We start from the raw sequence: 24928 nt of genomic DNA, 5'->3' as shown, positions 1-24928 counted from the left end.
CAATCACATTCTCGTGCGAAGGAGCTTCGGCGCTCCGATTGGCTCAGTAGCCCGCCACGTGCGCCCCTCAGGTAACTTGTCCAGGGTTGTAAATTTTACAGCTTGAGATTAGGATCCCCAAAGCCGGGGGAGGCTCGCGTGTCCCTGCTCTCGGGGACATAAAAACAAACGGCAACCTGTTTTTCTTTCCCACTCTCTGCTTTTTAAAATTTAATTTGTTCTTGAGGCAGGGTCTCGATATGTATGTATTTCAGCCTGGCTTCTTGGTCCTGCTTCCTCCTTCCTTGTGTTGGTTGACAGGCGTGTGCCACGCCCGACTGCCCTTTGCTCTTAGACCCCAGACCGAAAAGCTCATCCAGCTTCTTCCATCCGAGGGTTAGAACGATGTCAGCACATCTTCACACCCCCCTCCCACTACAGCTAAGCTCTCCTTTCACATCACACCACTGTGCTATCCGACCTCTGCCTCTCTGAGCCTTTGAAAGGAGAAACCAGCGCCGCCCAGAAACTGCACCATCTTAGAGAGGCAGGCAGGCCTTTCACCATTAACCAACACGTTCCTGCCAAATTGGTTTTCCATTTGAAACCGAGTAACTTAAATTTTTTTATTTTATGTGCACGATTGTTTGTACCTGCACGTGTACATGTGAACCTCATGTGTGTCCTGTGCCCATGAAAGTAAGGTTCTCTGAAATTGGAGTTATGGATGTTATGGAGTTATGGATGGCAGTGAACCCTCATGTGGGTGTTGCGAAAGAAACCCAAGTCTTGGGGGCTGGAGAGGTGGCTCAGCGGTTAAGAGCATTGCCTGCTCTTCCAAAGGTCCTGAGTTCAATTCCTGGCAACCACATGATGGCTCACAACCATCTGTAATGAGGTCTGGTGCCCTCTTCTGGCCTGGAGACATACACACAGACAGAATATTGTATACATTAAAAAAAAAGTTCCCATGTGGGTAGCTCATGACCGCTTGTAACTCCAGCTCACACACATGTACCCACAAATAATTAAATCTTTCCCCCAAACACTTGAGCTACTAACCTTGACTCCCCTTTTGGCACAGAGGCCATTGCTCATGCTAAGCATGTATTCTACCGCTGCTTTTAAACTCCACCTATAAACCTATGGGCTCAGTAAGAGATTTTGTTGCTCTTATGGAGGACCTGAGTTCCCAGCAACCACCCAGTGGCTAACAGCTGCAACTCCAGTCCAGGGGATCTAATGCCAGGTAACCAGGTGGCACACATACAAGCAAACACTCATAAAATGCAGTTAAAATCTTTAAAAAAAAATCTCGACTCATTTAAAACTTCCATTATCCCCCACCCCCAGCCCCATTTCTTTCACATTACGTGCACCACCGCAGCCTCCACAGGGAACCGGCTTGAACCCTTCCCCAGGGGTCTTCCCCACACAGCTACAACTAGCCTGTAAAAATCCGCACCATGCTCGGGAGCCTCCCTGTGGCTCCATCTCACTTGCTCAGGGAACAAAGCCCATGCAATGTTAGGAGAAGCCTGGCACACCTTGCCACCTTTCCATCCCCCTCTCCCAGGATTGCCCCTTGCTTAACTCCACTCCCAATTTACCAGATATATCCCCCTTAGAGACTAGTGCTGGCTGCTACACCCACAAAACCCTTCCCCTGCAGGGTTTTATGCAAATGTCTGCTGCCCACTGCAGCACCACCAGTATCTATGGGGCTTGACCCATGCTAGGTGTTTAGTAAACGCAGTGGAGTGATTGGACAAATAAAACCCAGCTAGGTGGTCAGCTAGCTCCTGGGACTAAAGGATGAAGAAGGAAAGAACAGGAGTGCAGCACTTCCGGGAAACAAGTGGGCAGATCGCGCCAATGCAAATAAAGACCAGGCTAAGACACTGTCACAGGCATTTCTTGGAGCAGATCTCAAGTCCCCCCTCCCCCAATGCCAAGGCTGGCTGGGTCTTTGGGCCCCATTCTCCCTCCGCTTCAGCCTGCACTGACACAATATTGAGGTCACAGACTGGCTTGGAATCATGATCAGGAAGGTAAATGTTGGCATGCCTCCCCCAAAATCTGGGGGGCAAGCATCCAATCTGAGGGGCAAGCAGTTGGAAAACTGGGGATTCCAGGGTCTGAGGTCTTCCTGGCTCCCAGGGTTCAGCCCTCCACGCACCCCAGATATGGGGGCAATGAAAGGTAATCATGGATCAGAGGTGGGTATCAGCAGGGAACAGGGTTGGGGACTTGGGAGAGGGGGTACTGGGAGAGGGGGACTAGGGAACCTTCCCCAGTCCCCACTGCTTAATCAGATCTCACAGCACCATACAGCACTCTGGTCCCCCATCCCACCCCTTCCCAAAATGAGGTAGGTTAAGAATGGAGCTTCCCCCCACTCACTATGGAAGGGGGGAGACCGAGGCACAGAGAGGGGGATGGGGACCCAGGCTACCCCAGCCCCCAGTTCCTCCGCCCTCAGCTCTGATGGGTCTGACAGTGATGAGAGCTGGACAGAGTGGGGATGGGAGGGACACCCCCTGTCCCCATTTTTCTCACCCATCCCAGGGTCTGGTTGGGAGAGCTGAATCACAGGTTCCGGATACAATAAATAGTTAATAATTTAAAGGAAGTGGCACAAATATTAATCCCTTGAATCCTCACAAGGCCACCCAAACCTGGATAATCAGGAATGGTTAAGTGCACATTCCCAGGTACTTAGGGCCAGGTGTAGTCCTAAGCCCATAAACCATCAAGACTGTCCTGGCAGGGAGACCTTGGTTTCTCTATCCAGGACACCAGATCCTATGTACAGTGGGACACCCCCTTCTCCAGAAGAAAGGCATGGGGAGTGCCATGAAAGGGTGCTGAGCGTTCCAGAGCCACTCCCAACTGACAAAGAGATGGACCCGAACAAACTAGGGGTTGCAGCAGGGAGATTTTCAAGGTTAGGGATGATGGGGCTTCTGTGGAGCAAAAGCCAACTCTAAAGGTACTGTTGTGGCAAGCAGAGAAGGGGGAGCCTCCCTCTGATGTCTCTGCTTGACCCCTGCAGCTGCCAGCCTCTGCTTAGCAACTTTGTACAATCCTCTGTGGCAATGCCAGGCCCTAGAGGTGGGACAGGAACACTGCTGGGTGGTTCAGGATTCCAGCAATCTGAATTCACACTGGTGACAAGTGTCCCCCCAGAATAAAGTGGCGACCCGTGTTGCTGGGACTTGGAGGTCTTATGGCCCTCTGGATGGCAGAACTCAGGGGGATCGGGTGATGAGGTATCTAGGGGCTTCATCAGTCTCAAAGTACTCTGAATTCAAGAAAATCTGGCATCTAAAGGTGCAGGCCCTGGGGCTTCTTGTTTCTGAATGTCTCTGGTATAGAGGGACCAAGGTCTCAGGCCAAAAACAATCAAGATTGTGAGGGCTCGAATCCTGAACCTAGGGGTCGATTGGTATCTCAGAGTCTTAGACCCAGTGCTCTTAAAGAACCTTGGGATTGCTCTAGAGCTGAGTCAAGGATGAGAGGCCTGGGTTACCATGACCACTGCATCTTCTGAAATCCCGGCTCCCACGCAGATGGAAGGGAATTAGGGAATGCAGGGAGAAGGAAACTAATGTCTCCGGCAACATTTGGGTTCTTAAAATTCAGGCCCCAAGGAAACTGGAAGGCTATCCAAGCACTTGAAATCAGTGCATTGGGGCCAAAGTGCTGGTGGCCTTCAGCCTTACAACTGAGGGGACCAGGAACCTCAGAGACCGTCTATGAGACCCAAGTTCTCAAAAACTTTAGGGGCAGGTAGGTGTTCAGGCCCTGGCTCCCAGGACAACTTGGTATCTAATATCTGGACTCTTGCTGAGCTCTGAAAAGGGCCTCCCAAGTTATTTTAGTCAGAAAACACCTCGTGTTTGAGGCTATCTGAGGACCTGGTGCATCTGAAGTCTGGGGAGCAAGGGGGTCTGAGTCATTTGCACATGAACGGATGGTGAGATCTGTGGACTCTCGGGAGTGGGCAGACTTCAGGTCAGTATGTGGTGAGCGTTTCTAACCCAGAAGGATTTGGTGTTTTCGGGTCCTGGGGCTATAAGAACATTCAGATGTAGGCATAGCAGGTCTCGGGTGAAAATCCAGGGACAGTTTTCTGATGATTCTGGTCTCAAGGTCTAAGTCATTTGATAAAGGGTCAGGTTTTATCAAATCCTGACTAATTTGGGGGCTGTAATATGAGTGTTTACAATGTCAAGTATGACCTGGAGTCTGGGTTGGGTATTTAGACAGAATCGGGGTCCAAGATCCCTGGGTCTCAGGGGTGTGAACTCCTGGGCCCTCTTAGATGTTTGGAGATGTCATGATTCTCCTCAATGGGGAAGAGGGAGGGAGAATCCAGAATTCAGGACTCCTGGGTGCGCTTGACAGACATCCTGATGAAGCTGGGTATGGGATCTTAGTGCTAAGTTTGGTTTCCAGGTACCAGATCTGGGATCTCTCAAATCCATTCAAGCTCCAAGTTCCAGACGTACCTAAGTTTGGGTTTTAGGTTCGTATGAAGTTCAGGGTCCTGGATCCTCCATTTTGGGTCTTCAGGCCGATTTTCAAACCAGCCCAGGGATCCTCACCGAGCAGCCTCCTCATGACGACCCCCGCAGCCAGCACATCCACAGCGTGCTGCAACCCAGTGACAGGCGCGCAGGGGCGCGTAGCAGCAGAGGCAGGGCACTGCCAGCGACAGCGCAGCCAGAGCGGCCCAGCGTGCAGCAGGGCGTGGGTGGCCTGGCTCACAAGCGCACGGGTCCGAGAAGTCGCCCTCGGCGTCCGACAGGCAGTGGTACAGCAAGCTCTCGGCGCACCACAGGCAGCTGAGCCTGCGCACTAGCAAGCGACCTGGGTCCGGGGCCTCTGCGCAGCGGCCACCACGACCATCCGCACGGCGGCGGAAGAGTGCTCTGCAGTGCACACAACGTGCAGCCTCCTCGGCCTCAGGGGAGGCCTTGGCTGGAGCAGAGGTGGGGCCCGGACCCGGGGGTGGACGAGCAGGAGGTGCTGGGGGTGCAGCCTCAGTGAGAGGGGCAGGGAGTGACACTGGGGGACCCAGGGCTGCACCCCTCAATGCACCAGTCTTGACGAAGCCCACGACACAGGTAGACAGAGGAAGAGATGCCGGTAGTCCAGATCGCCGGTAGTCCTCATAGCCACGGCCGCCCCAGCCCTGGCTCCCTGCCCCGGCTAGAGACTCTGAGGCTTCTGGAATACCAGTGAACGGTAGAAGCGGAGGGTAGCTCTGCAGAGCCAAGGGACATAGAGATCAGGTTAGGGACTTCTGCAACTCACAAAATCCCCATAGGCTACCCAGGTTCAGAAGACCCAAAATCCCAGGATATAGAAACAGGCATCAGTCAAGGGGGAACTATGTTCCCCCAAAACTCTCTTGGTTTCAGGGTTTAGACTTTCGGCCTATGCCCTCAGTGACAGATGAATGTAGGCACCCCGTGGCTCAAGATTGCCGAGTTCATTCACACTCAACCCCCAGCCCCTCCTTCAGGAGAAAGGAAACAGTCTTAAGGAGTCCTTCCATGAGTTCCAGCATCTTCTAACATGTTTGGAAATCTGTGCATGTCCTCCCTCGAGTCCCTGCATGAAGTAGACAATCCTCGAATCTCCCAGAAGACTAGCGACACTTGAAAGCTCCTACCCGCTCTCAGGAGTCCAGGCGTCTTTCTTTCTGCCCCAGTACTGGGGTTTGAACTCAGCATCTCCAGCACCTTCTACATGACACTCTAACACTGAACTACTCCCCCAGCCCCAAACCCAGGTCTCTGTTTCACTTCCACGGACAGCTAAATCAGGATGGCCATTTCCTGGGATCTGTGTCCCCTCTCATTCAGTTGCGTTTCAGCTAGGGTCAGTTTAGGGAGCAGTACAATTCTATTTGATTATACAATGATTTGATTTGCTGAGGGTTGGGGAAGCCTTACCTGAGCAGAGGGGCGGCGCTGTTGTGGAGGAGTGGCCGGTGGGAAGGCAGTTGTTGACTCCACCGTGACAATGGGCGCTGCGACAGCTGTGGGAGAAGTTTCCTGGCGGCTGTGACTGGAGGAGGAGTCGCTATCTATGTGGGACTGAGGGAGATTGGAGAGGCCTTAGAGCAGGGAGTTCTCCAACCAAAGATGAAGCCCTTACATAGACCCTCCTTCCCCAGAGAGCAAGGGCTCTGTAATCAGGAGGCCTGGGCTCAAACCTCTGCTCTGTCACCGACCGGTTGGTTGTGTGGCAAGTGAGCTTACGTCTGAGCCTCAGAGTTCTCTTCTGTAAAATGGGGGCGGTGGGGGGGGTCATCACAATTCATTCATAAGGATTTGTTTAGGACACTGCAAGGGGCCAACATCTATTTAAAAGGGTCAATAGAGCCTCGATGGTCCCTCACCAGGGCTCCTAGACAACAGCTGTCTCTGGGTTAGCGCTTTACCATTTAGCCATGCCCCCAGACCCTCGCTGGTGGATTCCACCATGCCACACCCACAACCTTGGTTATTTAATAAGAATCTCACTTAGATCAGGCCTCAAACTTAGATCATCCTGCCTTCCCTCAGGAGTAGCTGGGATTCTAGGTGCCTGCCACCTGACTCTGGATATGGGTATCATTTCTCCGGGACTCCTAATGAACTGCTCAGATCACCAGCCTACAGGCCATCCACCACTCTCTTCCCTCCCAGAAGCCCTAACCTGAAGGAGCAAGCACCTCTTCCTTGGCCAGTCAGTACATTCCTGCTTCATTTTCACTACAGTTCAAAAAGATCTTTTCCCTGCCCAGACATCTTGCTTCCACCCAAACCAGGCCCCCACTTCACTAGCTGCAAGCCCACTCCTCAGGCCCTCCGCTTCCTTTCCTGTAACCTGAACATAACACCCACGTAGCCGTTCACAGCCCTCCGTCTACAGCCGCCAAGCACCACGGCATGCCAGACACAAAGGTCACTCTGCAGCTTCCAGCTTTGAAGAGGCCCTAGACAGACATTGTGTGTGGCTGCCAGAAAGCCACCTCCATCCCCTATGACCTTGACAGTTTCATTGACCTGAGGAACTAGTTTTGTTGCTCCCGGTATTCTCAGCACTCCCCAAATGCATCTGGGCATTCTGTGCCTCATTCATTATCATCTCATCCATTCAGTCACCCCGTTGACTGAACGCCTTATGTGTGCCAGGCACTGTTTCAGGGACTGGATGCGTAGCAAGGATCTAGCAAAAGATCCTTGGCCTATTGGAGCTGATGTGCTAGCATGGAGGATAGGCAAGGAACCTACCGATAAGAAAACTGTCTTAGAAGGTGGGAGAGGGGGTTAGAACCCAATAAGGGACATTGGAGATTGCCCTTGGGGTGGCAGGGGTGGGTGGAGTGGCACACAAAGGTTTTGTTTTGTTTTTGAGACAGGTTTTCTTAATGTAACCCTGGCTGTCCTAGAACTCACTCTGTAGACTAGGTTGGCCTCAAACCCACAGAGCTCCATCGGCCTCTGTCTCACAAATGCTGGGATTAAAGGCATGTATCACCATGTCCAGCCGGGGAAGGAGTTTTATGTATTCCAAGCCAACCTCAAACTTGTAACACAGCCGAAGGATGACCTTGAATTAAGATCCTCCTGCCTCCACCTTCCTAGTGCTGGGATCACAGATGCCAGCTGAAGAATCAAAGGCAGGGCTTTGTCTACGCTAGACAAGCTGAATCCCCAATCTGAAAATGCAGTTTTAAATAGGTTGCTCAGTGAAGCCACCAAGAAGACATTTGTAGAGCATCTCAGAAGAAATGATACAAAGGCAGATGGAAAACTGAAGAAGTGTTCTAGACAGAAGGGCTCCAGGACAGGAATGTGTCAACCCCGTTGCAATGACAGTGAGGAGTCTGGTGTGACTACGACAGGGAGAGGGGAGGGCCAGCCCAGGCCCAGATGGGTGTCATGTGCCACCTTGAGTGGAGGAGTCATGGGAAGGTTCTGAGCGGAGAAAGGGTGCGATCTGACTCAGCTATTGTTAAGAGCACCTTGCCTCCCCACCCATGTGGGTTTGTTCTAGGGGTCAGGAGAGACAGTGACAAGGAGAAGCCATGGAGACCTTCAGTTGGGAGATGACGTTGGACACTATTGGGTGGAAAGCAGATTTAGTCATTTTGAAAGTAGAACCTGGGCTAGGGCTGTCACTCAGTGGTAGAGTACTTTCCTAGCATGAACAAGACTCAGTTTGAGTGCCGATACAGAGAGAGAGAGAGAGAGAGAGAGAGAGAGAGAGAGAGAGAGAGAGAGAGAAGGAATTAGAGGGCTAGAGAGATAGTTCAGCAGGTAAAAGCACTGGCTGCTCTTTCAGAGGATCCTGGTTTGATTCCTAGTCCCCACATGGCAGCTCACAATCAGATTAACACAATTCCAGGGTGAGCTAACAGCTTGTCAGGCCTCTTGTAGTGCCTGCACTAGGCACACAAGTAGATGCACAGACATATATGCAAGCAAAGCACTCTCTCCCCCTCCCCCCCTTCTCTCTTACACACACACACACACACACACACACAAAGGGGAAAAGCAGGACCAATATTGTGAGAGTCTTTGGGAAGCAGGAAAGCCCAAGCACCAGGCAGGCAGGTGCACACCTGTAACCCCACACTTGGGAGACTGAGATGGGTCACGAGGTCCTCGCTGACTTCATCTCCTGACAGAACCATCGCCACAGCTTCTCATGCTCAGCCCTCTCCTGACTCCTACCATCAGTTTCCCCAGCAGAGCCAAGGAAATTTCTACTGATGGTTTACGGATAGCACACCCTTCCCTCACTCAGAAACTTCTATGGCTCCATCACTCAAGGTAAAGGAAAAAGCCTTCACAGGGGCACATAAGAGCCCACACCATCAGTCCCTGGATCACATGACCTGGGCTGTGTAATAAGGCCCTGCCTAAAAAGGAAAACAAACAAACAAAAACAAAATGATGGCATCAAGGATGACTCCAAGCCCACAGCTCGGCAGTAATTAGATCATAAAATTATTAATTTATAGCCAGGTGGTGGTGGCACATGCCTTTAATCCTAGCACCCGGGAGGCAGAGGAGAGGCAAGTGGATCTCTGAGTTTCAGGCCTGCCTAGTCTATAGGCAAAACTACACAGAGAAACCCAGTCTCAAAATTAAAAGAAGTAGAAGAAGAAGAAGAAGAAGAAGAAGAAGAAGAAGAAGAAGAAGAAGAATTATTATCAATTGATTTGTCTGTGCATTTATTTTAAAGTTCATTGCTTCTTATGTTTTATCTTTTTCCTCTGTCTTTCACACTGGACTAAAGCACCAAGAAAAAAAAAGGAAGTTTGCTGTTTTGTTTGCTAATAAAAATATCCCTGGTGCCTAAAACACTTCCTGGTGCTTTTTCAGCACCCTTGAACATATGTATGAATGACAACAGCAGAGAAAAACTGAGCCGGGCTGTGAGGGTGCACCACTGTAATCCCACCATGTATGCAGATCCGAGCTGCAGATCAGCCTAGGCCACAGAGCGAGAACCTCTGCCACCATTCCACACACACACCCCCCAAGAAAAGGAAGAAAGAGGAGAGAACAAGCAAGCCAGCCACACTGGTGATACACACCAGGAATCCCAGCACTCTGGGGATCTAAATCCAAGGTCATTCCTCAGATACATATGCAGCTTTGGGGCTGGCCTGGGTTCCGTTAGACCCTAACTAAAAATAAATTGATAGAGACATATAAAAGACCAGAAAAATTAAAACATCCAGGATTGAATTGCCACTATCAATTTTGGCCTGATTTTGTGTTCCCAGTATGTGGCCTTTTGCCAGCTCCACAGCAAGTATTCAGGAATATTTGTAGACTAGAACCACCCACACACACCCATGGCAGACCCTAAGACTCACCGTCAGAGGGCAGGGGGTCTCTGCAGTGTCCTGGGAAGGGGAGGAGGAGGAAGAGGAAGAGGACGGAGTGAGTGAGCCTAGAACAGGGAGAGAGGCAGAAGTGAGTTCCCAGACCCCAGCTTCTCCTATGTCTGTTCCCCAGCCTGGGCACCTGTGCCTACACCACTGACCTCGGCTGAGTGCGGCCAGCGCAGCTAGAAGACCCTTCTGGAATTCATCAGCCTCAGCAGGACTCTGAAACGTCAGCCCAAACTTGCAGTCACCCAGGCTCCAGTGGTGGAAGATAGGGTTCACTTTGTTGTAAACCAAACCTGGCCTGAGGGTACACTCCAAGGTGATCTGAGGGGCGGTAAGGGACTAGGTCACACCACCCTAGCCATGCCTGTGACCTTCAAGCCCAGCCACTCTCTACACCCCAACTACTTCATTCACAACAGCAGATGTACCTAAACACAAACTAACTACCCTAATTGGAGGGGACATGTCTCTGTTCTGCAACATCACCTCAAACCTTTGATTTCTCTACTTATCTAATTTTTTTTCTTCTGATGTCCTAGTAGGAACCTTGAATCTTATTAAATGTTAACAAAAAAATTAACCTTTTCTCATAACCTAACATTTCCTGTTCTGATGGAAGAAGAATTATTCACATTTTACTGAATATCAAAATATTACAACCAGCTCCTTTCTGATGCCTCAATAATCCCCCGGAAACTGGCCCAGAGATTCTAACCTTCCACACAGAGATACCAACCTTCTAACCACTCGATGCTGACCACCCCTGGGTGTTTCCTCCACAGCCTTGTCTGATACCAACACTCCTCTACACTGTTCCTGCTCTGCTTCGCAATGCATCCCGTACCCAAGCTTTCTTTTGAAAAAAAGGTTTCACAACCTAGCCCAGGTTGTCCTGTAACTTCACAATCCTCCTGCCAGTGTCCCTAGTGCTGGGATTAGAACCATGTGACATAGGACTGTCAGCCATATGTGACACTTCTAAGCAGACCCCACAAATGCCTCCAGATACTTAGGGCAGACAAGGGCCAGTTGGTAGGAGGGCATCTCTGAACAAGATGGAGCCAGAAGAGGGTTCTGAGCAGAGAAGGGACAGGATGTGAGCTGGGTGTGAGCTGGGTCGTTGTGGACAGACCAAGGTTGGAGGAGAAGCAGGAACAGGGCAGGAAGGCCACTACCGAAGTAGCTGTGTGACAGAATAGCCAGAGAAGCAGTGGACACGTTTCCCAATACCCCCATCCCACCCCCAAATTCCAGCTCTTAATTCACAAACCAGGTATTCATTCCAAAAATCATCCCAAGGCCCACTTTGAATCCCAATGGTAGAGGGACAATGTGATCTCTCCTTGTCCCCCCCTTCCCAGACCCTTCCCTCCTTCCCCAGGGTTCATCCCATTCCCACACCCCAGGGTGGCTCACTTTCTGGTCCCGAAGCCGCTCCCCGTGGATGACGTAGTGCCCCTGGCGGGCCCCCCCCTCGGGCCTGGCCCCTCGGACCCGACATACGCTCACCTGGCTGAGGCCCCCGCCCCCCACAGGCAGCCAGCCCCCACTGGAGTCATCTCGGGCCATCACCACGGCTCGGACCCGCACCATGTACCTGGAGGAGGTGGGAAGGATAGGAACACAGGCCGTGAACTCAAATCTTCCTCCCGATTTTAGCGTTCCTCTAACCCTGCCCTCTTCTTTATCTCCCACCTCTGAATTTACCTCACCCTCAAGCCTCCAGTACCTCCACCCCTTACCCACTTTCTTCTTGCCCACCTAGCTTTTCCATATCTACCTTTTTTTTCACCATCCACACCTTTTCAGCATCTTCCCCCATCCCCACCCTCATAGCCAGGGTTTGCCACTTCCCCTCCCCCTACTGCTTCTCCCCTCAACCCCAGTCTCCTTCCCTCTCTCTCTCTCATCACAAACCCATAGCCCCACCCATTGTCCCCCTCACAGCTGGGTTCCTGCGCACATCTATTTTCTCTGGACCCATCAACTCAGCTTCAGTGCCCCCAACACTGCCTCCGCACCCCAGTCACCCAGGCCACTAGCTGGGTGAGAAACCTTGGCTCTTTCCCCCCACCCTTTCCCGGATTTATGAATGAGACCGGATGCAAAGCTCACTGAGTCACCCAGCAACCGGGAGATGGGCAGGGAGCAGAGAGAGAACCAGAAATGGCCAGAAAGAGAGGCCGAGAAGGAGATGGAGGTAGAGGAAGCCAGCAACCGGCTACCGAAAAGATCCAAAGAGCATTTCATTCACAAAAATCAAGGTTGCTCCCTTTGGTCTCAGTTAAGGGACGCCAAAGAAGACAGATGGGAGGGGGAGATAATTATCCATCCCCCCACCACCACCAATCCTTCAGAAACATTTTACCCCGCCCCCAGCTTAGGGGATATAGCCCTCCGCCCAGCAATCAGAATTAGCACCCAGCCCCACTGCCCCCAGCTCTGAGACCCTGGAGTCCCAACCTTAGGGACCCAGGCAACGAGTTCTAGCCCCCTCCCCCACCTGCAAGCTGTCGGGTTTCCCCAGCCTTTCAGGAGGGGAAGGGGCGGCCACAGCGCCCCCAGCCCCCTTTTCTCAATGGGATGGGATTTTGTGAATGAGCAGTCACGTGACACTGCTTCCTTTGTCCGCCCGCCTCCCCCAACAACAGGTGAAGCAGGGAAAGAGGGCAGGGGTCTCCCCAAAGGCCTAGTTGAGATGGGGCACTGAGATCTTGGGGTGTCCTACGTTCCCACACATCTATTTTCCCAGGGAGAGTAGTCCTCAGAGTTCCTCAATGGCGAGGGTCCACGATGGAATTTTGTGAATGGGGCATCCTCGGAAGAAGTCCAGGACCCCCAAATGGAAACTGGTACCCCAAATGGCTACCGCGTAGATTGGGGCCCCCACCCCTCTTGTTCTCCCAGCTTGTATCCGCGGGGAGCAAGGGTGGGCAGAGGGGTGCAGCTGCAGTCCTAGCTGCCCCCTCACCCGGGCAGGCAGTCTCGTCAGCCCCCCGCTCCCTCGCCGCTCTGGGCACCTGCCTGGGAGGCTCCGGCCGGGCTCCGAGCGGCGGCGACGCGGCCTCCTCCTCCTCCTCCTGTTCGCTCCCGCTCCCTCGCTGGTTCCGGCGGCGCTAGAGACGGGCACCGGGAGCCGGGGCGAGGGGGGGAGGGAGGGGGAACCTGGAAGACGTGGGGGGGGAGGGGGCGGCTTGGGGGAGGGGTAGGAGCAAAGCGGGCGTACTTGCCCGCTGGGTCCTAGAGCCCGGCTCGGGCTATAACGAACACCCCTTATAGCCCCCATTTTCTAGGGACCCTGAGGGGAATCCCCTACTTTTCCACTTATCTGAACGGTTGGTCCCTGATGATGTGAGAAGGGAATAGAGATCGGGCCTGATCTTCGGGTTCTAGAAAGGTGGTCCACGGTCTGGGCTTTGAATGGGAGGGGCAGGATGCCCGGCAGGGTTCGAAAAGAGGCGGGGCCTGGGAGCCTGAGTAAGGAGAGGCTTGGGCGCTGAAGGAACTGAGAGGGTGCGTCACGGAAGGGGCGGGAGGGTGGGCCCTCTGAGCCGTCCGAGTGAAGGCAGGGCCTTGGAAAGAGATGCAGCCTAGACTGAGCAAGGCGGATCTAGGAGATAAATTTCCTTAGGGGCAGGTCAGATACGAGGCCTAAAAGGAGGAGCCACGTAGCAGTGTTCGCAATGGGCGGGGTCCGGGGAGGTATTTAAAGGAGAGGGGCGGGGCATTATAAGGGGGTGGGGCATAAGGCAAAGGGGCCTGCACATCGGGAAGACACTCTAGTGTTTCTAAGGATGAGCTAGGTTCGAAGGACAGCGCTCAAGCTGGCCCACGGGGGCGTGGCCTCGAGCTTGGGGCGGGGCCTAGATCTTGGGGGTCGTCCTCGCTGTCTCGCCCACTTGCCTTCACCCGCACACTCGTTCTTTTCGGTTATTTTCTGCTACGGCCGTTCCCCGCCCTGCCCTGGTCCACGGGGCCTTGGTCTGATCTTTGGTCGGCTGTAGGAGTCGGTGAGTGGGGTCTACTGAGCGAAGGAGCCGGGGCGGAGCTTGAGGAAAGGGGGTGGAGCCTAAATTAAGAGCTGTCACAAACGCCGAGCGGGAAAAGTTTAGACTTGAGGATTTGCTGCTGGCTGAGAAGAGGGAGGGATCCAAATGATCGACAGAGAGAGACGGTGGGTGATCGGAGGGTTAGGACTGAAGGACTGCGGGATTAGTTAGACTACAGTCTCTTGTATTTGTTAGGCAGAAGCAGACCTGACGCGGGTGGGGGCGGGATGAGGATGCGGCCGATTCCTTGACAATCGGGGGCGGGGCTTAGGCCTCAAGGACTTGGTTAGAGTGTTAGGATAGAAACTTGAATTCCTTGTTGGCTTCTGGGCATAACCATCATTACCGGTGTGGTTTAAAACTCAACAAAGAGGCTGGCGAGAACTGACCCCGAAGCCTTGAAATCCCGGGCGTGGCTAAAGTGTTAGGGATGTGATCTAAACAACCAAGGAGTCAGGGTTGGCACCTTAGTACGTTAAGAAGTTGGGTTCGAAGAGCTTTTGAGACTATGGGGAAGTGGGCGTGGCCATGATGAATGGGAGAACTGGAGACCGGGGCTGAGAGAATATTGGAGGACCGGACACACCAATGCAGACAGGGACAGTCCAAGAACAGCCTGAGCCGTGGAGTCCCCGCAGAACCCGCCGACTGACTGGTGGAAATTTATTTAACCACAGTCTCCGACCTCCGTCGAAAATGGGGAACGTGCAGTCGGAGCCTTCCGCAGGCGGAGGCTCCCGTAAAGAGCAGGCCTCAGACCGCGCATCCGACTCCCGCAGGACGCCTCTGGTGGAGCCCGAGGTGACCCCCTCATCCCCAGCCATGCGCCTGGCTCGAGGGCTGGGCGTCTGGTTCCCTGGCAGTTCCGGGCCCCCGGGACTCCTGATACCTCCGGAGCCCCAGGCCTCACCCACGCCCCTGCCCCTGACCTTAGAACTGCCCTCACCAGTGACACCCCCTCCAGAGGAGGCGGCTACGGCGGCGGTCTCCACACCACCCCCGCCCCCCGTGGGGTCCCTGCTGCCCGCGCCATCTAAGTGGCGAAAACCCACGGGCACTGCAGTGCCTCGGATCCGCGGCCTGTTGGAGGCGAGCCATCGTGGTCAGGGTGACCCTCCGAGCCTCCGCCCGCTGCCACCGCTGCCCCGGCAACTCACCGAAAAAGAACCGGTCCCGAAGGCCCCAGCCCCACCTCCGACGCTCCTAGAGCCTCGGAAGCAGCTACCTCCAGCACCTCCGCCTTGCGACCCGCAGCCCCCTAGCCGGAGAATCACTCTGGCCTCGTCGGCCACAAGCCCCACAGAAAGCCAGGTCAGGCATAGCAGCGAGGGTCAGGCGGCCGGGGGAGCCCGCGGAGGGGCGCCGCCCCAAGTCGGAGAGGGCGAAATGGCTCGGTCTGCTACTTCTGAGTCCGGCCTGAGTCTGCTGTGTAAAGTCACCTTCAAGTCCGGGCCCCACTTGTCCCCCGCATCAGCCTCGGTCCCCTTAGCAGCCAAACCCTCAGTTGGGGCCGGTGGTGGCGGAGGACTGTTTGCCTCGTCGGGGGCCATCTCTTATGCCGAGGTCCTGAAGCAAGGGCCCCAACCTCCTGGAGCCACTCGTCCCATGGGAGAGGTCCCTCGTGCAGCTCAGGAAACCGAGGGCGGTGATGGAGATGGCGAAGGGTGTTCTGGTCCCCCTTCGGCGCCTGCTCCCCTTGCCCGGGCTCTACCACCACCCCCTTACACCACCTTCCCAGGTTCAAAGCCCAAATTCGACTGGGTGAGCCCTCCCGATGGCACTGAACGGCACTTCCGATTCAACGGGGCTGCAGGGGGAATCGGGGCACCCCGAAGGCGCACAACCACACTCTCAGGGCCATGGGGCTCCCCTCCATCAAGGTCAGGTCAGACGCATCCAGCTTCAGGGCCCCGGAGAACCCCACCTGCCTTGCTGGCGCCACCCATGTTCATCTTCCCAGCGCCCACCAATAGCGACCCTGTACACTCAGTGCCTCCAGGTCCGCAGCAGATACCTGCGTTGCCACCGCCACCACCCACACCACCAACCACTCCGCCACCGGCGCCGCCACCCACACCACAGCCACCAGCGCTCCCGAGGACGCCGATACTGGTGGCCCGTCCGCCTACCCCAGGCCCTGGCCAGGCAGAGTCAGCCTTGGCTCCCACCCCTCCTCCCTCTCTGCCCTCTACCGTGGCCGCCGACCAGGTCCCGCCCCCGCTCCCGACCCCTGTTCCGGCCACATCCCCAGCTCCAGCAACTCCTGCTGAGCCACCGCCAGTGCCTCAACCCACCAAGATTCGTACACGCAAGAACAAAGGTCCCCGAGCGGCCCGGGGTGTGATCCGTGAAGAGGTTATATCTGGAGATGGTCCTCGAGAACTGACTTCAAATCCGGTGACTGACAGCAACAGAGGGGGTGGTGGTAGCAGCAGTGGAACCTCCACAGCCGGTGCCCCTAACAAGGGTGCAGTGCGCCACTGGCCACCTTTCGAGGTGCTTAATTCTTGCCCCTGCAAGTGCTACTGCCGCCATCAACCCCGCCACCGACGCCTGCCTCGCAACGTGTCTGCCTGGTGAGGGAGATCGAGGAGTGGAGGGCACACACCCAAGTCCCTGGATAGAATAAGATTCAACGCTTTGGCATCCTGACCATAGGCTGGCCCTTGACTTATGTAGGTCTCGGCCTACCTGGGCCTCAGGAGCTGACCTTTGACTGGTCTTTAGCTCAACCCCTTGACCCTTAGTCAATTCCATAACCTTCCTGTTGGTCTGACCCTATTCTGCCTTAACCCTGTCCCCGAGGGCACTAAGGCCCAACCCCAAGGTTTTTCAGAGACTGGGGAAGGAAGCAACTGTCTTTTTGGAACCTGAGGGTGGAGTAAATAACAGGCCCCCAACCTTTCTGGGCCCAGTGAGACCTTCACCTTCCATACCTTATCCCAACCCCCTACTCACCTACCCTGGGCCCAAGGCTTTGGCAACTAGAGGGCAGACCTTTGCCTACAAAGATTACTTTCCCATCAGGGGGCACTGCCGCTCTCTCCACCTTCGCTACTATACTAAGCCCCTGGATTTTGTTGCCAGCTCTAAACCTTGCTATGGACAAAATCCTGCGTTGGGGGCTTAGCTCGGGCTCCTCATATTCCTTCCTATTCCACATGGATGTACCTCTGCCCCAAATGCCCTTAGGAACCTTATGACACTTCAGAGTAGTCCAGCAGACTACACAGATCCTGTCAATTCTTCCTTCTCCCAGGCTGAGCACACCCACCAACCACCTGAGTGAGCCGCCCTGGGTGGCCACCGTCAAGCTGGCTGGCTCCCTAGTAGCTGGACTGGAGCACTACGACTTGCAGGCCACCCATTCCAACTGAGCGTGGCCTGCCCAACACCCTCTGCCTCACCTTCCTTGCCAATAAAGCACCCAGTCTACACAGCTTGCCTAGCTGCCTATCAGTTACCACTGGGGAAGCTGAGGTGCAGCCATGAGCAAAGCCAGGCCTCCTTCAAAGAACCAACTCTTGCACATACCAAGTAAGGTGACAGGGCCCAAAGCAGTGACGCCACTGAGCAGCCACACTTGGCACAGGTCATGGGTCACGGGAGCAACAGTGAGGATAACCAACTGGATGGTTATCAAGCAGGTAGCTTGACCAGACTTGGACTTTGCCCCTTAGAGTTTTCCAAGGACTTCAAAGCAGGAAGCAGGCTAGTGGGCCAGCCAGCAGGGTCTCCGTTACAATGTCAGCTCAAGGAGGCCAGATCGGCCATACCCACATCACGGCCCCTACCATTTATTGCAGAGGGCACAAATGGCAGCCCACAGACAAGGTCAGTTTCACATATCATTTGAAAAATTATTTAATCCATGGCCAACATTTTTAAAATTGAGACACATGGTACTTCACTGGAAAAAACCTAGTCCCCTGGCCCAGTGCCACAATGTATCCACAACTGGCTAGAAGAGTCCTCAATCTGGGCCTGTGCTCTCCTGTGGGCCACTGGGCATCTACACGTAAAACCCAGAGCAATGGCTGCTGGATAACACATACCCTGGGGGCCCAAAGGCCCCCAAACTCCCAATTCTCCAGGAGCAACTATTTCCCACGGTCCCACTGGGAGACTAGGGCCCATAAAAGGTTAATCGGCCTTTATTGAAGGCTAGCCTATACTGGGTTTGTTGGACTAGCCATGTCTACCCATCCTGGCCGAGGCTCAGACAATCATCTCCAGCTGCCGGGCATACTCGATGACCTGTTTGGCCAGCTCAGTGGAGGGGATGGTGGTGTCTTCTGGCTTCTGCTGCTGACTGGCAAAACTGTAGTAGTTGTTAGGGCCCAAGACCCAACCTCGCTAAAGGAAGAGAAATCAGAAATAAGAGGGTGATACCACAGGCTGCTCCCCACCCCATGTAACCACCTCTTGGTATGCTCCTTTCTTCACCGATCACTGCCACCAAATTCACCCCTCCGTGTTTGAGACGGGTACCATAATCATGTTCCTCTATAGCTCTACCACTAGGACTCAGCTAATGCCTCTGAGCAATGAAAACAGTATTCGGTCCACAGCAAGTAGTTATCAGCTGTCACCATCACACCTCAAATCCATCCCTTTGACAGTCTCCTCTTGACTCTTGAGTTCCTGGACACCAAGGTCAGCATGCAGCATGAGTCAGCATCTGCTGGGGTACTGCTCCTACCCAAATGCTCCCACCAAATGAAGAAGTCTTATGGGACAAGCTGCTTCTAAGGAATTCTGTTAACCCAACATCAGAGCATCCTTGGACCTGGTGCCAGGCGCCATGCTAAGCTCCACATGTCTGTCAAACTCTAGTCCCTTCTAGGGAAAGGCCAGCAAGCTCCAGAGAGCCCGAGCCATTTGTCTGAGGTCTCATAACTAGATTTAATCATGAGCAGACTTTTTAATCTCCCAGTGTCTCCCAGACTACCCACACTGTGCACTAACACTGTTGAGACAGGGTACAACACAACCTTCTTGGCGTAGTCTGTCATCTTCTTGGGTGTGTTGAAGAAGAGAATCCGGGTAGCTTCAGCAAAAAGGATTTTCTCATAGGCCTTCTCGATGCATCCTGCGATTTCATCCCTGTGGGAAGGTGACAGTTCTCACTGCAGAGCAGACAACCTCCAGACCCTGTCCTTCTGGGACTGACTGCAGCACTGAGGGCTTAGAAAGAGCGAGATAACTTGACCAGTCACAAGTAGGCACGGGCCCCTTCTTCAGTGTGGAGGAGGTTCTTGTATGAATGAAGAGGGCTCATCTAGCATGCCTGTACTCCCAGCACTTGAGAGGTAAGACAGGAGGACCAGGTTCATGGCCAGTCTTGGTTATACGGAAACCTTTTCTCAAGCGCCCTACCTCCCAAAAAAGGTAGCATGCCTGGGAGTGGAGCTCAGCAGCAGAGTGCTCGCTTAGTCTGCACAAGGCTCTAACTCACTCTCAGAAGCAGGGTGTGTGTGTGTGTCCCACTATGAAAAACACCAAGGCATCAAATCCCAGGAATTGGGCAGGGTAGCATCTGGGGACCCAGCACCCACATACATACCTGATAGTATCCAGCAGGATGTCAATGAAGAAAGTATAGCTTTCGGCAGGGATGTTTCCCTTGGCCAGGAACACCTTGTTGTAGCTACCCTCCATCAGGTACTGCCAAGGGCAAGAAAGAGGAGGAAGAGGATGAAGGAAGCACAGGGCTTCCCTGTGCCCTTATTGCCTCCCAATCCCTGCTCTACCACAACATTCTTGCCACACAGCCCACCCATGCCCAGTAGATTGGGTTCCGTCTCTTCCAAGAAACCCTCAGCTCAGTTCCCACTCCACAGACATCTGAACTGCTGCTGCCACTGACACTCTGTCACCCCACCCCACAGTAAACCCTCCAGAGGCCTCAGCACCAGACACAACTCCCTAACAGCTCCCAAGGCTCTACCCTGGCCTTATCCCCTTGCTCCTGTACCTTTTTTGCTGTCCCTCAGATATGATGGGCAGGTTTTAGCCTCAGGACACAGAGAGCCTCTCTGCCAGATGAGCTCTTAGCCCTGTCAGATCCTCACGGACCCCTCCCAGGCCCAGGTCCCCATAACACTTCCGGTCTTACACACCACACAGGTGACTCATTCTTCTAGTACCTGATGCTTCTTCCTCACTGTCTCAAGATTAGGGGTTTTACCTGTTTGATTCACCGAACAAGAAAACCTCCCTGGTGCCTGGCACACATCTGTTTTTATTTGCTGGTTAAATGAGTTGGCGGGTTGAAAATGATTGGACCCTGATAACCCCTCCAAGGAAACTCTCCTCACAGTCTCAACTAACGCCACCCACCTCAGCCAGGCTCTCCCTTCCCTGCCCAGCCTTACTTGCTCGAGGGACACAGGGTGCTTGATGTAGACATTGGTCTGGATGTCCTTGGCAGGCAAGCGTTCTAATTCTGTGTGGAACTCAGCTACTCGATTCTGGGATAGCAGGAAGAGGAGGTTGAGGCCCAAGAGCTGGTGCATGTAGGCTGACTCAGGAAGCTGTTCCCTGTAAGCCAGGGAGGGGGGAACTAAGGTCAGCAGGTCCTGGGGACCTAGCCAAGAGCCTCATCTATCTTTCAGAGTCCTCCCAACTACGTGTGGGATTTCAGACAAGTGACGTACAGAGAGGCTAGAAAAGCCACAAGTCATATGGACCAAGCAAGGTACCTCAATTCACAGTGACTCAACATATTTCCCCATCTGTTAAACAGTTGCCACTAATATCCACACCACAAAGGCAGGTTCCTTAAATATGGTTAATTAAATGGCCTAACCTAGGTATAAAGTCATAAGAATAGCACCCAAAGGTTAGGAACTCAGGAAGTAGAATGTTGTCCTAGCATCCCCAGAACTACATAAACCAGAAATGGGGGTGCACACCTGTAATCCCAACGATTGGAGGTAAAGACAGGAGTATCAGAAGTTCAAGATCACCCTGGGCTACATACTGAGTTCTCAGCCAGCCTGGGGAACAGGAGACACAGATTTCCAAAAACAACAGCTGGGTGTGGTGGCCCATGCCTTTAATGACAGCACTCAAGGAGGCAGGATGACAATAAATTTAAGGACAGCTTGAACTATATAGCAAAAACTCAAAAACAAGCGGGGTAATGGGGCCTTTAATCCCAGCATTTGAGAGGCAGAGGCAGGTGGATCTCTGTGAGTTCCAGGACAGCCAGAGCTACACAGATAAACCCTGTCTCAAAACAAACCAGCAGGGGGCAGCAATACTTATATTCTCCACCCAAAAGCAAGGGGATTGCCTTGAACTCTGTCTCAAAACAAAAGAACCAGCAAACAGTGGTTCTGGCAAAATAGCATCCTATTGGCTGCTATAGATATGTCAGCTGGAGGAGCCAAGAATACCACCTAGTAGCTGAAGGGTAACAAGTAGCCACACTGCGTCGAGGGAACATAGTGTGAGGATCAGGGATAAAAGCACTTGCAGAGGTCCTGAGTTCAACTCCCAGCATCCACTTGGGGGCTCACAACCATCTAGAACAGGATCCGATGGCGTCCTCTGATGTGCAGACATACACGCAAGAAGACACCCATATACATTAAAATACAGACATAAATCTTTAAGAAAAAGGAAAACCGGTTAGAAACTTACAGAAATGACCACACAAACCAAGTAGACTACATAAACCCAGGTCAAGACAATCCCGTCTCTCCAGCTTCTGGGGACAGAGCTAAGAATAGCAACGGTTCCCAGGAGAAAAGCCAACAGCGAGCCAGAGTAAAGGAACCAAGTAACCAACCACCTGACTCCAGCCCCTCCCTGGAGGGCCCAACCTCACTTGTAATCAAAGTAGTAGCATTTGAGCTGGGCCATGTAGCGCTCAAAGGAGGGGATGTCCTTGCATAGGATGCTCCACTGGGCCCCGATCTCCAGTATGTCACCTGTTGGTAAAGGGGTGACTCTGAGGTGGTGACTGGAATCCCTCCTGGGATCATCACTACCTCATTCTTACCATTACCGCCCCGTCCCCCGTCGTCCCCCGTCGTCCCCCGTCGTCCCGCCCCCCCTCCACCAACCAGTGACACTCACGGGCCAGAATGAGCTGCTGTTTGGTCAGTTTGGTCCCTGTGGTTGGCAGGAAATTGAGCTCCAACAGAACCAGCTGAGGGGGAAGGAATGAAGACGAGACTTCAAACACAGGTCACCCACTTGTTCTGGACTTTGATGCTCCTCCTTGGGAAATGGAGCTGACGAGCATCCTAACGCATACAACGCTATGAGTACCACGGGAGTCAGCCCCTGGAAAGCGCTGAGCCTAGGGCCTCGGCAAACAGAGGCGCCACTAGATGACCTCATCACAATGCTGCCAGGAAACAAGAGGCACTCGGGGCTGGACCCAGGGGAATCCTGGGGTGGGGAGACACTGACGATCTTTTTTGTTTGTTTGTTTGTTTTTTGGTTTTTCGAGACAGGGACACTGACGATCTTAATTGCTTTGTGTTTCTGTTTTGAGACAGGATTTCCCTATGCAGGCCAATCTGGCCTAGAACTAGAGATCCTTGTGGTAGTCTCCAAAGTGCTAGGATTACAAGTTGGGGACATCTCATGCCCAGCTAGGACACTTAGTTCTGGGGAGACCTGCCCCACCACACTCTGCCTGAGAAGGGGTAACTAGGCCAAATCTATGTCAAGGAGTGTAGGACACACTCATTTCCCCCTTCCCCCAGTCCAGCCCTGACACCACTTCTTAGTAAACTTAAGAGAACTAAAACATTTTGTTGCTGTTGTTTGCTTATTTATTAATAATAATAATTACTTTTGAGATGAGGACGAGTGGAACTGGGTCATTCTAGCTGTCTTGAACTTGCTATTAAGAGACCAAGCTGGCTTTGCATACATCAAATGTATTTGCAACCGAATCTCAGGCTCTTCTGGGTTCGGTATGGCCACAATCACACAGACTCATTCTTACCTCTGCTCGCCCACGGCTTGCCTTGTCCTGGTCTTTAACACACATACCCTCACAGCCCATCATCCCTACCTCATTCTTCCACCATCCCCTCGTCCTACCTTCGGTTGTGTCTGATCCCACTCCTGCCCCTCCAAACCCCAAAGCTGTAAGCATCTCATACGATTCAGCCAAACAATCTTTCCATCACTCCCTTCCCGCCATTGCAAGGGCCGCGTTTGGTCTGTCCCATCCGCCTCACTTCGGAGCCCTCCAGGCCCACCTTCTGCTGTTCCGAACCTCGCTCTTTCCCTTCCTCCGCCCGCACTACCGGCCTCCGGCACCAAGGCACCGAGGGCCCACCGAACTTCTACCTTCAGACGGCCCAGCTCTTCTCCACATTTACTAAGATTCGGGCTCTTCCGGTTCCACTCGTCCTTGAGCTGTTCGTACATGCCGGCCGCTGCCTGCAAGATCGCGCCCGAAGTGGCCGCGGGCCCCGAGCTCGAGACGCCGGCCGTCCCGTTCACCGCAGTCGCAGCCATCTTCCGTGATGCGGCAAACTGCCGACCTGATTTACGGCCGCGACGCCGAGAAACGCTCTCCCGGCGGAAATGAGGCCGAGAGGTGGAGCCCAGAGCTCGAGGCGGAGCTACGACCGCCAGCTTCTGCCGGCCGCGGCTGGAGCGCCGCTCTCCCCGGGGCGCCTTCCCAGCGCGGCCCTTAATGAACATAGCAGAGCTCCGCCTCTGCTGTCACTCAAGATGGTGAACGGAAGTCGGTTTGCCCTAACTGAAAATGACGCCCACAATGCCCCGCCCATTCCCTTAGTCAATATGGCCGCCCTTGCTTCAGTCTGTGGAATTTCCCTCTTAAGGGTACCGCCTCTAGGCCAAGAGATGGCGATGTGGAGCTGTTTGGAAAATTGTCAAGCGTCACGACGTAGGCTTTGAGAGGACTAGCAAGTGGGATTTAAAGACAGGTGGCTCATTCTTCCACATTGAAGCTTTTTCTTACTTTTGAAATTAAAATATAATTATGGAAGCCAGCATAATTGTTCAGGTCTTTAATTCCAGCACTTAAAAGGCCAGTTTGGTCTATGCCAAAAACTCTAGGACAGTCAGGGTTACACAGAGAAACCCTATCTCAAAAAAACAAAATATTATATGTAAAATACATGGTCTCCCTACAGCGGTGAGACCGGGAAGTGGTACCCTATGTGTGTGTGTGTGTGTGTGTGTGTGTGTGTATATATATATATATATATATATATATATATATATATATATATATATATATATAATAATTTACTACAGTCTGGAGAGATGGCTCAGGGATCAAGAGCACTTGCTCCTTCTGCAGAGAACTCTGGTATCAAGGGATTCGGCGTTCTCTCTGATCTCTGAAATCAGCAGGCATGCATGTGGTGCTAATACATGTAGGCAAAACATTCATACATAAAGGAATGTTAAAATATCACGTCATTTCCTTTTCCCTTTCTTCCCTCCAACCCTTCCCATAAAATATAAATCCCCACCAAACCCACAGCCTTTACAGCCTGCTCAATCCATTTAATGCCCCCTATCTGTATATGAATTCAAGGCTGACCACTTGCTCTATTGGATATCAAAAGGAGGGGCTTTTCACAAAACCACCGCTGTCCTCTGCAGCCCTTAGGTGCCTGTGGCTGTCTAGGGATGGGGCCAGGTGAAATCTCCCCTTCCGAGCTGGTGTGTGTATTGATGCCCTTCTGTTCATGCCTTATTTATTTATTTATTTTTAGTTTTTTGAGACAGGGTTTCTCTGTGCAGCCCTGGATGTTCTGAGACCAGGACATCCTGTCCTGTCACATCCTGTCCTCTGTAGACCAGGCTGGCCCCGAGTTCAGAGATCTGCCTGCCTCTGCCTTCAGAGTGCTGGGATGGATTATAAGCAAGCACCACCACTGTCTGGCTATCTTTTTTAGATAGTCAAGTCTTTGAGACTACATGGGCAGAGCTCCCTGACATTTCTAGAGGCCTTCCATACATTTATTCAAATGTA

The 24928-nt window shown here is 53.1% G+C and overlaps 3 protein-coding genes across 7 annotated transcripts; 1 reads left to right on the top strand and 2 right to left on the bottom strand.

Moving 5' to 3' along the window:
• Positions 1-46: 46 nt before the first annotated feature.
• On the bottom strand, positions 47-13376 carry Spred3 (sprouty related EVH1 domain containing 3). 4 transcript variants are annotated; one of them, XM_075986641.1, is made up of 6 exons: positions 12910-13376; positions 11399-11486; positions 10042-10210; positions 9872-9948; positions 5946-6089; positions 47-5251 (listed from the first exon to the last, which is right to left on the bottom strand). In XM_075986641.1, the coding sequence occupies exons 1-6, from the start codon at positions 13173-13175 to the stop codon at positions 4586-4588; spliced, it is 1410 nt and encodes a 469-aa protein (XP_075842756.1). In that variant the 5' UTR covers positions 13176-13376; the 3' UTR covers positions 47-4585. The 4 variants fall into 4 exon arrangements, with proteins under 4 accessions (XP_075842756.1, XP_075842746.1, XP_075842766.1 ...); XM_075986631.1 differs by having other exon boundaries at positions 11306-11486; positions 12910-13375; XM_075986651.1 differs by having other exon boundaries at positions 11306-11486; positions 12914-13096.
• A 667-nt stretch (positions 13377-14043) lies between these two features.
• Positions 14044-17338, top strand: Ggn (gametogenetin). 2 transcript variants are annotated; one of them, XM_075958220.1, is made up of 3 exons: positions 14044-14063; positions 14616-16514; positions 17198-17338. In XM_075958220.1, the coding sequence occupies exons 1-3, from the start codon at positions 14044-14046 to the stop codon at positions 17313-17315; spliced, it is 2037 nt and encodes a 678-aa protein (XP_075814335.1). In that variant the 3' UTR covers positions 17316-17338. The 2 variants fall into 2 exon arrangements, with proteins under 2 accessions (XP_075814335.1, XP_075814330.1); XM_075958215.1 differs by lacking the exon at positions 14044-14063 and having other exon boundaries at positions 14313-16514.
• A 448-nt stretch (positions 17339-17786) lies between these two features.
• On the bottom strand, positions 17787-23644 carry Psmd8 (proteasome 26S subunit, non-ATPase 8). The gene is made up of 7 exons (XM_075986568.1): positions 23260-23644; positions 22027-22099; positions 21776-21878; positions 20316-20481; positions 19505-19605; positions 18933-19044; positions 17787-18294 (listed from the first exon to the last, which is right to left on the bottom strand). Exons 1-7 carry the CDS (start codon positions 23617-23619, stop codon positions 18157-18159), a joined length of 1053 nt encoding a protein of 350 aa, XP_075842683.1. The 5' UTR covers positions 23620-23644; the 3' UTR covers positions 17787-18156.
• Between the last annotated feature and the right edge of the window lie 1284 nt (positions 23645-24928).

Source organism: Microtus pennsylvanicus, chromosome 1 (assembly GCF_037038515.1).
Source record: "Microtus pennsylvanicus isolate mMicPen1 chromosome 1, mMicPen1.hap1, whole genome shotgun sequence".
Taxonomy (NCBI): domain Eukaryota; kingdom Metazoa; phylum Chordata; class Mammalia; order Rodentia; family Cricetidae; genus Microtus; species Microtus pennsylvanicus.
The sequence above is the reverse complement of the archived record's forward strand: the minus strand, read 5'-3'. Positions and strand labels throughout refer to the sequence as shown.

What these genes read in the sequence shown, in the direction of transcription:
- Spred3 (XM_075986631.1), bottom strand. Translation starts at nt 13,175, where the DNA reads ATGGGGGCTATAAGGGGTGTTCGTTATAGCCCGAGCCGGGCTCTAGGA. An exon ending in AGCGGCTTCGGGACCAGAAA is followed by an intron (nt 10,211 to 11,305) that starts GTGAGCCACCCT and finishes ACCGCCCCTCAG; the next exon opens with ATCACCTTGGAGTGTACCCT. An exon ending in AGACCCCCTGCCCTCTGACG is followed by an intron (nt 6,090 to 9,871) that starts GTGAGTCTTAGG and finishes AATCTCCCTCAG; the next exon opens with TCCCACATAGATAGCGACTC.
- Ggn (XM_075958215.1), top strand. Translation starts at nt 14,527, where the DNA reads ATGCAGACAGGGACAGTCCAAGAACAGCCTGAGCCGTGGAGTCCCCGC. An exon ending in CCTCGCAACGTGTCTGCCTG is followed by an intron (nt 16,515 to 17,197) that starts GTGAGGGAGATC and finishes TCCTTCTCCCAG; the next exon opens with GCTGAGCACACCCACCAACC.
- Psmd8 (XM_075986568.1), bottom strand. Translation starts at nt 23,619, where the DNA reads ATGTTCATTAAGGGCCGCGCTGGGAAGGCGCCCCGGGGAGAGCGGCGC. An exon ending in TGCTACTACTTTGATTACAA is followed by an intron (nt 20,482 to 21,775) that starts GTGAGGTTGGGC and finishes CCTGGCTTACAG; the next exon opens with GGAACAGCTTCCTGAGTCAG. An exon ending in ACCCTGTGTCCCTCGAGCAA is followed by an intron (nt 19,606 to 20,315) that starts GTAAGGCTGGGC and finishes TGCCCTTGGCAG; the next exon opens with TACCTGATGGAGGGTAGCTA.